This window comes from Zingiber officinale, chromosome 3B, assembly GCF_018446385.1.
Source record: "Zingiber officinale cultivar Zhangliang chromosome 3B, Zo_v1.1, whole genome shotgun sequence".
Lineage (NCBI taxonomy): Eukaryota > Viridiplantae > Streptophyta > Magnoliopsida > Zingiberales > Zingiberaceae > Zingiber > Zingiber officinale.
In genome coordinates, this window is record NC_055991.1 from 10,269,153 (window position 1) to 10,279,893 (window position 10,741).

At 39.0% G+C, this 10,741-nt stretch overlaps 1 protein-coding gene across 1 annotated transcript; it reads left to right on the plus strand.

Moving 5' to 3' along the window:
- Positions 1 to 686: 686 nt before the first annotated feature.
- On the plus strand, positions 687 to 4,773 carry LOC122055861 (growth-regulating factor 6-like). The gene is made up of 4 exons (XM_042617525.1): positions 687 to 1,200; positions 1,650 to 1,871; positions 2,404 to 2,728; positions 3,626 to 4,773. The coding sequence occupies exons 1-4, from the start codon at positions 792 to 794 to the stop codon at positions 4,470 to 4,472; spliced, it is 1,803 nt and encodes a 600-aa protein (XP_042473459.1). The 5' UTR covers positions 687 to 791; the 3' UTR covers positions 4,473 to 4,773.
- Positions 4,774 to 10,741: the final 5,968 nt, after the last annotated feature.

Sequence of the window (10,741 nt, forward strand, 5' to 3'; positions counted from 1 at the left end):
AATGAACACACACCGTGCTCATGCACGTGACGTGAGGAGGAGAGAGCGCAAAGGCTAATTCCTTTCATTAACGATGAATCAATACATAATTAATTAATTTTAAATTACTACCTTTTTTAAAAAAAATAACACTTGTAATTTTGAATATTATAAATATTTTTTAATGTGAAATGAGATTTAATATAAAAATCTTATCAGTGATTTTCTTATATAATTGAAAAGGCAGGAGGATTAAATTAAACTGATTAGTCATTAAATATGATTAATTTGGCCCATTAAGAATCAAAGAGCAGGTCAAAGACATAGAGAACAAATCAAAGAGAGTGGAAGGACACGTGAGGAGGGGGGACCACTCCTACCCCCATTAAATTGTTGTAGTGCAATTACTTTTGGTTTGAGTAGTTACATTACTTTTTGATTCATTAATTATTATAAAATTTTATTGAAATAAAAAATAATTATAAATCGTTTTTTTGTTAATAAATAAAATTAGGTTGACGCGAGCGCATGTAAACACCACAAATATCTCATTATTTTTATTATTACTATTATTATTTTTAAAAAGAAAACTGATCAACAATTATGTAACATTACTATTTACTCCTAATATTTCTCAAAAAAGAAAAACCACCCTGTTTTTTTCTCTATAAGAACACAGCCACACTGTCCCCCTTCCCTTCGCCGGCAAAAATGCCTCCTTTTTCCTCCTCCTCCTTCTCGTCACACGAACTCACCGCCTCCCTGCTCGATCTTATCTAGTAGCAGCGCCGGAGCGGACCATTGACTTCGCCATGGACGCCTTAGCTGGAGACTCTTCTGAAGCTGCTGCTGATGCTGCTAGTGGCGGCGGTAATGGTACTGGTGGCCTATTCTCGTCCTCAGCAGCCTCTGCTGTCAGTAACCAGAGAGGTCCCTTCGGATCCGTGCTGCAGAAGCACGACAGAGGGTCCGCTGAGTCCGAAGAGTACGATTGGAGATCGCCCAAGGTGGCCAGGTCCGATGCATTGACCGCAGCACCCGCAAAGGCGGTTCCTTTCCTCCTCAGATCCGAAACCCATCCCCTGTTCCCTGACGGCGAGCAAATGCTCAGCTTCTCGTCAGCATCCAAGAGCGAGATGGTGACTGATGCGACCTTGGCTTACTACAACCGCCCCTCCGTGGCCTCTTCCTCCGCGCAGTGCTACCTCAGGGGAAATGCAGGTAGGTAACCCATGCTAGGGCGGCGCTGTCGATAAGGTTTTGTGCCGTGGTGGTTTTCGTTTTTTGGGGGTTTGAGATTAGGGATTTTGGAGCTAGTTAGGTTGTCTATTTGATTCCGGCATTGATTGGAGGAGGGTCTTTTTGGTAACGCGGCTGATGTTTGAGTCTTGTCAAGGAAAAAGTTGCTTCCTTTCACTTTCTGCTTCTCGGTTAGGTCTTATCGTCCCTGGCCTGAGTTTTTAGGGGCTTAGATTCTTTCTTGTGGTAAAAGAAAGCTTTAAACAGTTTCGAGACGGAGAAAGAGCACATGAATCATTTTAGTTGCTTTCTCTGATACTTCTCCTCTCGAAAAGATATTGTCGCTAAAAAGATTATATTTTAGACATTTTATGCGGCATGATGTGATCTCTTTCTATATCTGATGTGCATTTCTTGGATCTCTATCTCAGGCTTGTTATCAGCAAGTTCTAATGGTAACTCGCAAAGCGTTTTGGCGAGGGTAAGGGGACCCTTCACTCCTTCTCAGTGGCTGGAGCTGGAACACCAGGCATTGATCTACAAGTACCTCCTTGCAAATGTGCCCATTCCAGCCACTCTGATCGCCCCCCTACGGCGGAGTCTAGGTGCTTCTTCCTGGTTCTCTCCTCTGTCAGCTGGATCTTTTGGCTCAGGTGCTTGTTGAATTTTTCTCTCTAGCAAAAAGAAGAAACATTGTTATCTCGGGAACAGATTTGTCGCCATACCATAGCTTTGATCCTTGGTTTTCCAGCTTCGCGTGGAATATTATCTTTTCAGAATCTTCATTTGCTTTCCGACATCTTTATTCAGTGGCATGTAAGCTGAAGATGCTCGTTTTGGTAGATAGATTTGCAAAATCTAATCTTTTCAGCAATTATTTTGATTCCTCATCTTAATGCATCTCAAGATTCAAACTTTGCTATATTAAATGTAATTTGAGAAGGTCCTTTCTCCTTTTTTTTTTTTTGTTTTCTCCTTTTCCTTTTCCCCCCTTTTTTTTCATGGCTGAATTTTATGATCAAAATCAAAGGTTGAGCTTTATGGAAAAAGAAATTAAAAGTATATTTAATCACCATAACGTTTCATGATCTTGCTGCGTTTAAAGTGTTGAAATATGAAATTTTTTCTAACGACCATTAGAGACTAAATTGGTGGTATGTTGTGCTGTCTTTCTGGTTGCTGCAGTGGGGTGGGGGTCATTCTATTCTGGGAATGCTGACCCAGAGCCTGGTAGATGCCGTCGGACCGATGGGAAGAAATGGCGATGCTCCAGGGATGCAGTTGCTGACAAGAAATACTGCGAGCGACACATGAACAGGGGCCGCCATCGTTCAAGAAAGCATGTGGAAGGTCAGAGTGGCCATGCCGCCAAAGCAACTCCCATAGCTACCTCTTCCCAACCGACTTTTGCTCTTCCTGATGGTGGTGCTTCGTCTGGTGCTCTCACGGCTGCGCAGCAGCTGAGTAAAAGCTTGCAGTCTAACATCAAACATCCTGTGCAGTACAATGGGTAAGTCAACACTAGTGATTGGTTCGGTTTGATTTTCAGTATATAGCTTCCATAATTGTTTGATGTTATGCATTTGTTGGTAAAGTTAGTAAATTGATGCCTTCAGTAAGGAATATGTATAAAAACAGTTGAAGCAAAGCACATTGAAGTTGATTGGCAGGGTTTATGAATGTTTTCTATAAGATGCATAAATATCTAAGCAACACTATAAAACTTTCGGTAAAGGGATTGATTCATCTAACATAGGGGAAAAGAGTACACACAACTGAGGAAGGAAACAATGCCAGAAAAAAGTAACTTTGATGCCTTCTTTTGTCATACGGAAATGGAGCGAGGGAAGAAAGGGTTTGAGAATTCTTTCCCAGAATTTTCCTTTTGCTTCTGCCTTAATTGGGTAGAAGAAATTTTACACCAAATATCTCTTAAAGCCGGCCAAAAGAAACAACTAAAAGTTTGAGAACTAAGTAATAAGTAAAGATTAGATTATGATACTAGAGATTACTTAGATTTTCCTCTTATAAGAATAGTGTGTTTGAGAAGAAAGAAATTTAGGTTTAAAAATTGTTCTGTTCGAAACTGTCACAAGTCATTCTTCTTTCTTTACATTGTTCCATAAACTTGTATTAGGGTACTTTGTTTTTTATGATAAAAGTTTATTTTGATTCTCCCGACCGTACCAAATTGAAATCCTCAACAGCCTACATTTACCTGCAAATATTTCAGAAAATTTACTTGGGTGAAAGGATGAATTGTCTCCATTATATTGTTCTAGTACTATATATAGAGCTGGCAACTTTGCATCTGTTATCTCTACATCTTTCATTTGTCGAATGATGGACCTTTAAATTAGATCTTTGCTTTTGTATTTGCAATGCTGATCTATGTACGGATCTGCAGGATGCCGGTGAACAATGAAGAACAAAATAATTATGCTCAGAATCTGAAAAGCCTCTCTGTGCCAAATCTTGTTTGCCAAAGACCTCAGAGTAACTTCTATCCGATCTCAAAGCCACACACGCCCTTTGAAGGAACCTCTTCCAGTGCTGAGTTGGGTGCCTTTGCCAACGATTCAGTTTTGAATTCCTCATGGAGCTCGTTATCTGATAGTGTCAGTTTGATTCCCTCCCCCAAGCTCAATCACCATGATCAGTCCAACCCCCTTCGGCACTTCTTCGATGACTGCCCCAAAGTCCAGTCCAACTATCTGACCGCTACCTGGCCTGGAGTTGAAGAAACACAGTCAGATAGAACCCAACTCTCCATCTCCAATCCAATATCTTGTTCTGACTTCTCGTCCACCACCTCATCTAACCATGACATACTAGCACTTTCACCGCTTAAGTTGTCGAGAGAATACGGATACGACCATGTCCATATGGGTTTAGGCATGGGAGTTCTAACCAATGCATGCCAAAGGCAGATGAATTGGAGACCTCTCTCCTGGGAGGCTTCCATATCTGGACCCTTAGGAGAGGTGCTGAACAGCACCAGTAGCACACCCAAGGATCAAAGCAAGAACTCTTTTACATCTCTAAATCTCTTGGCAGATGACTGGGATTCAAGAAGTCGAATGGAGTTCTCGCCAACTGGTGTACTGCAGAAAACTTCATTAGCATCATTATGTAGCAGCACGGGAAGCAGTCCGAGGGCAGAGAACCGCATGCTTCATGAGGGTACAAGCAGCCACTGCAATGACCTGAATGACTCAACGCTTGTCGATGCTCCAACAATCCCTCCACTCTGAAATCTGAGTCAACAGTATCATGAGAATTTCAACCGGAAAAAAAAAAAGAGTGCTGACTTAGCTAATCAAGAACATGAAACTATGTGAGTCTCAATTGATATGCTAGTCTATATCTTTATTTTGTTCCTGTAGAAACTTTAGTTGCCTGGTTCACTATAAGCACCAGTCTTCTCTGAATCTTCAGTTGATAATGTTTTATTTTCTATATGTTTGGGAACTGAAAGCTTCTATCACTTTGTATTTCCTTTGTAATGACAGTAATTTTCGCAGTTGGCTTAATGTTAGTTAATTTGTTCACTCATCTTGTTGTCTACTCCACTGATTCAATTCGAAAATTAATTTCAATTGCCTCTTCTGCTTTGTACTATCTAATGATTGAGAATGCTCACATGAATCAATTAATATCTTCACAAGTATTATCTCCCTCCACCCTAAACTATGTCAATATGAAGGCATCTCAGATCATGCAACTAGTTTCAATGAAGGTGGTGATGCCACAATTAAAATTGAACTGTGTGATGAAATGGCATCTTTTGGTTCGCTCAAGTACGCCCAGTACTTCTTTGTTCATGACAGAATGGTCGGATAGAGCAGATCTAAGAACAAGTAGAGGTAAGAAGCATCTCTCAGGTCTGTCTCGATACAAGTGCATTTCTGATTGCCAAAGCATCGATCGCCCCATCATCTGCATATATCTTTCTTATTGCCGCATTGAGTGGTTGCTTTCGAGAAATAGTGCTCAAAAATAGATTACAGTGTTTAACTACTGGATACATCTTTTTTTCAAGTCAATCACTGTCATCATGTTTATGGGGCATTATACTTTTATTAATATTTAAATAACTCAAATTTTTCTGACCAGAGTTTGAAATCTTAAAAAAAAAATTAACTTTATAAGATTTTGAGGAGCTTATGATTTATCTTCTCTCATCTTCTTTTGTAAAATTTTGAGATAGACTGTGTGAGGAACATTTAAAATAGGTATAATGTTTTAAAAAATATATTTATTTTAAAAATCTAGCTGATTAATTATAAGGTGGAATCAAGAATTGGATGGTATAATTACACTTAGGGAAGATTCCAAGAATATAATGATCTTAATTTGGATTAAATCTCACAACGCTAAAGTCTTTAGTAAGCTTCGGTCAAAAGTCAATAATAGCTTAGTTATAGTTAAATCAACTTAAACTAGGACTAGTACTTCGAATAGCATTCTAAGTCTCACCGTACCATCAAACCATGATTTTTTCGCACCCTATGTAGATTGATTTGAGTTTCAAAATTTTATACAACTTAGAGTAAATTTGATACAAATTTATTGTTGAACTTAGGTATATCATATTCAGTAAAAACAACATTGAATGTATTCTTAAGACTCTCTTGATTTTAACCATGATCAAAATTTTAAAATTTGGATATTATAAGATCATTAATGAGTTTTGATCAAAACTCACTCACGACTTTAGCCACATCTAAATCAACATTAGGACCAATGCACTCCTAATAATCTTATGAGTCTCGCCATGCCCTCTAACATTAGTTTACATCTTAGATGGATTATTGTGAATTTTAAAATTTATATAACTTTTAAGTAAATTTGACATAAATTCACTATTGGACTTACACATATCATATTTACTCAATAAAAGTACCAATGTATTTCTTGGATTCTCTCTACTCTGACCATATTTAAAATCTTAAAATTTGGACAATTGCATAATCATCAATAAATTTTGATCAAAACATGCTCATGACTTTAGGAATATCAAAATCAATCCAAACCAGAACTAATCCATTCCTAAGAGCCTCCTGAGTTTTATTATACACTGAAATTTTAATTTTACAGCTTAGATAACATATTACGAATTGCTAAAATTTAGACAATTTTATCTAATTTGACTCAAACTTACTATTGAATTTAGACATATTATATTCACTTAATAATGATATCAATGCATTTTTAGAACTATCCTAAATTTGACCGTGCTTAAAATTTTAAAATATGAATATTATAGTATGTTTTAGCCAAAACTCACTAATAACCTTAGGAATATCATAATCATTTCAAACCAAAACCAATATACTTATATAAACCTCCTGAGTTTCATTATGCCCTCAAACATTAATTCACATCTTAGATAGCATGTTATAGGGTTCTTAAAATTTAGATAGTTTTATGTAATTTTAACACAAAGTCATTGTTGGACTTATGCATATTGATACGGCAAATAAGGTAGGGCATCTAATGTGAGAGCCGAAGTCAAGGAAGTTGTGCAATGTGGCGGTCAAAGTCAAAAAGGGGTCAATACTCAGGGTCGGCACGGGCATACGACTTGGCTGAATATTCTAGTCGATCGAACCTCTTATTTGATTGGATCCTCGAGTTCTCCTTGCTCGATGGAATCCCGAGCCAAGTCCTAATTCAATTCAGAACCAAGTGGCACGGTCGCAGGTGTTGGTGCAACCTTAGGTCAAGGTTGACCTGACTCGAGTTGTATTTGTTGGTTGCTACTCGGAAAACTTATAGGTTCCACTGTACAAAAATTTTGTACAAAGGTCTGAACCTTTTCCTAGCTACCATGTGTTCTTTTAAATTAAATTTTGGATCGTCTGCGGAACTTAACAGTTTGATCCAAAACTTAATCTATTTGTTCTTTTAGGTTTTGACTTGGATCTCCTGCGGAACTTAACACGTTCGACCCAAGTCTCCTTAAGTTATTAATTCCATTAAATATTAATTTCCATAATTGGTTCCCAGTACTGACGTGGCGAGGCACATGGCCTTCTTGGATATGGGAGCAACCACCACCGACTAGACAAAACCTTTTATAGAAATCTAATATTTAATTTCCTAAAATAACTTTAGGTTAACCGAAGAGAACAATCAAATCACAAGGAAAAGAAAAAAAACAAAAGAACACAACATCGAAAAACATATTCGAAATTCTAGAACGTAAGCCTCTTGTATTTGGTATTATTTCCATAAATAACTAGCATGATGCGGAAAGAAAAATTACTAGTTATACCTTGTAGAAAAACCTCTTGATCTTCTACCGTATTCCTCTTCTAACCTCGGACGTTGTGTGGGCAACGATCTTCCGAGATGAGAAACCACCAACCACCTTCTTCTCCTCCTAGCTAGGTTCGGCCACAAAGAAAGAAGCTTCACCAAGGAAGAAAATCAAAACACCAACCAAGCTCCAAGAGATGCTAGCTTCTTCTCCTTCTTCTTCTTCTTCTCCAAGTAGTATGCGGCCACCACAAGAGCTCCAAGGGAAGAGAGGGGTTCGGCCACCACAAGAGGAAGAGAAGGAAAGGATGGCCGGCCACACCAAGGAACAAAAGAGGGAGAGAAAATAATAGAAGTTGTGTCTCATGAAGGCACCCTCACCCCTTCTTTTATATTCCTTGGCCTAGGCAAATTAGGAAATTTAATTACAATAAAATTTTCTTAATTTCCTTGACATGATTTAATTGAGAAAAATAAAATAAAATTTTCCCAATTGAATTATATCATGAAGAACAAATTGGACAAGTTTCAATCAACAATTAAAACTTCCTAATTTGTTTCCGAAAATTTTTAAAAAATAAAATTTCTCTTCAAATATCTCTTCATGGTTGATAAAAGGAAATTTCTATAATTTTAATTTTATCAACATGTGAATAATTTTAAAGAGAAAATAAAATATCTCACCAATCTACAAATAAGGAAAGAGATCTAATCTCTTTCTTTAATCTTTTGTAGATCTTTTATAAGAGAGATATTTTAATTTAAATTCTCTTTAATAAATTATTTCTTCCACATAATAAAAATTAAAATTAAAATTCCTTTTTAATTTAATTTGGCCGGCCCCTACTAGCTTGGGTTCAAGCTAGGGCCGGCCACCCTATTTTATACCTAGGTCGGCCCTAGCTTGGCCGGCCCCCTATTGGTGGGTATAGAAGGTGGGTATAGGTGGGTATAGTACTCTATAAATAAGAGGCTACGATAGGGACCGAGAGGAGGAATTGGTTTTGGTCTCCCGATAAAATTAAGCATCCCGTGTTCGCCCCGAACACACAACTTAATTTTATCAATAATAATTCATTCCACTAGAGAACTATTATTGAACTACCGCACCAATCCCAAATTACATTTTTGGGCTCCTTCTTATTATGAGCGTGTTAGTCTCCCTGTGTTTAAGATATCGAATGTCCACTAATTAAGTGAGTTACTGACAACTCATTTAATTAATATCTAAGTCCAAGAGTAGTACCACTCAACCTTATCATCATGTCGGACTAAGTCCACCTGCAGGGTTTAACATGACAATCCTTATGAGCTCCTCTTGGGGACATTATCAACCTAGTATCTCTAGGACACAGTTTCCTTCTATAATCAACAACCACTATAAGTGATATCATTTCCCAACTTATCGGGCTTATTGATTCATCGAACTAAATCTCACCCATTGATAAATTAAAGAAATAAATATCAAATATATATGTTTGTTATTATATTAGGATTAAGAGCACACACTTCCATAATAACTGAGGTTTTTGTTCCTTTATAAAGTCAGTATAAAAGAAACAACCTCAAATGGTCCTACTCAATACACTCTAAGTGTACTAGTGTAATTATACAGTCAAGATAAACTGATACCTAATTACACTACGACCTTCTAATGATTTGTTCCTTTCCATTTTGGTCGTGAGCTACTGTTTATAATTTATAAGGTACTGATAACATTATCTTCTGCATGTGACACCACATGCTATGTTATCTACAATATAAATTAATTGAACAACTACAAACAAATGTAGATAATTTGACCAAATATGATTCTTTATTCAAAACAAATGTTTACAAAAGCTTAGGCTTTCAGTATACACTCCAACAGTATTTTGATGTTTGACGAGAATAGAAAAGTTCTATTTTGATGTTTGACGAGAATAGAAAAGTTCTATTCTGATGTTTGACGAGAATAGAGAAGTTGAAGTTGTATCTTGATGTTTGACAAGGATACAAACTTGGGAGATTATGGGTGCAATCTTTGGTCAAGGTTGACCTGGTTGACCCGACTTGAATTGACCTGATTCGGGAAAAGTCCAAGTATGGAGACTTGGCACGGAAAAGTCCAAGTATGGAGACTTGGCACGGGAAAAGTCCAAGTATGGAGACTTGGCACGGAAAAGTCCAAGTATGGAGACTTGGCACGGAAAAGTCCAAGCAGGGAGCTTGGCACGGGAAAAGTCCAAGTATGGAACTTTGGCATGCGAAGTCGGAGAGGGCTCGGCAGCTCGTTCTCCGGACTAGGTCAGAGAGGGCTCGGTAGCTCGTTCTCTAGACCGGATGGAGTAGGAGAGGGCTCGGTAGCTCGTTCTCCGGACTAGGTCAGAGAGGGCTCGGTAGCTCGTTCTCTGGACGAAGTCGGAGAGGGCTCGGTAGCTCGTTCTCCGGACTAGGTAGGGTTTAGGGCTGGGAGCTCTAAACCTGGATCGGTCTGGTGACCGATCCAGTGATACGCTGGTTGACTGATCGGTCTGGTGACCGATCAGTAACCAAACAGTGTGTTTCTGTGAATTACCTGATCGGTCTGGTGACCGATCAGAAGCGAAGAAGATCGGGAGAAGAAAGAGGGGGGATCGGTCTGTGGACCGATCCACCTGAGTCCTGATCGGTCCACAGACCGATCAGAGACGAGGCCAACTCTCACAGAGAGTTGGCTGATCGGTCTGGGGACCGATCAGCCTAAGGCCTGATCGGTCCCAAGACCGATCAGAACACTCCTGGACCGATCAGGAGTGTGCCTGATCGGTCCAGGCCTAGCCGTTGCGACACAACGGCTATCTCTGCTTCGTCTGTTTTCGTCTGTTCTTCTTCGCAGGTTGCAGGGAGATACCAGATGATATAAGGCCTCTACAGTGAAGAACGAAAGACAACACTGGAAGAACTGCTTCTGCTAATTCTTCTTCTTCCTCTTGAGCTTTGCTGAGCTCTCGGTTTGCTGAAGCTTCGCGTGAGCTTCGTGCTGGTTTTCTAGCTGCTGGAGCCGTGAAGCTGCTGCTTCATCAACGGACTCCGACGAGAAGGCAAGCAAGTGTGTTTACAATTTCTATTGTTCTTGTTTGTTTCCTCTATTGTTGTACTCCTCTGTTTTGCTGTTGCAAAGACTTTGTGGTGAGGTTTCTCCACCCAGAAGGAGTTCATATTAGCCGGTTATCCGGGGTTTCATCCACCGACGGATTGATAGGCTTCGTCCACCTTACGGACACGCCGAGGAGTAGGA

Bases quoted from the DNA above. Each gene is read 5' to 3' on its own strand.
- LOC122055861 (XM_042617525.1), top strand. From the start codon at position 792: ATGGACGCCTTAGCTGGAGACTCTTCTGAAGCTGCTGCTGATGCTGCT. The intron at 1,872-2,403 runs GTGCTTGTTGAA...TGGTTGCTGCAG, and splicing joins AGCTGGATCTTTTGGCTCAG to TGGGGTGGGGGTCATTCTAT. The intron at 2,729-3,625 runs GTAAGTCAACAC...ACGGATCTGCAG, and splicing joins CATCCTGTGCAGTACAATGG to GATGCCGGTGAACAATGAAG.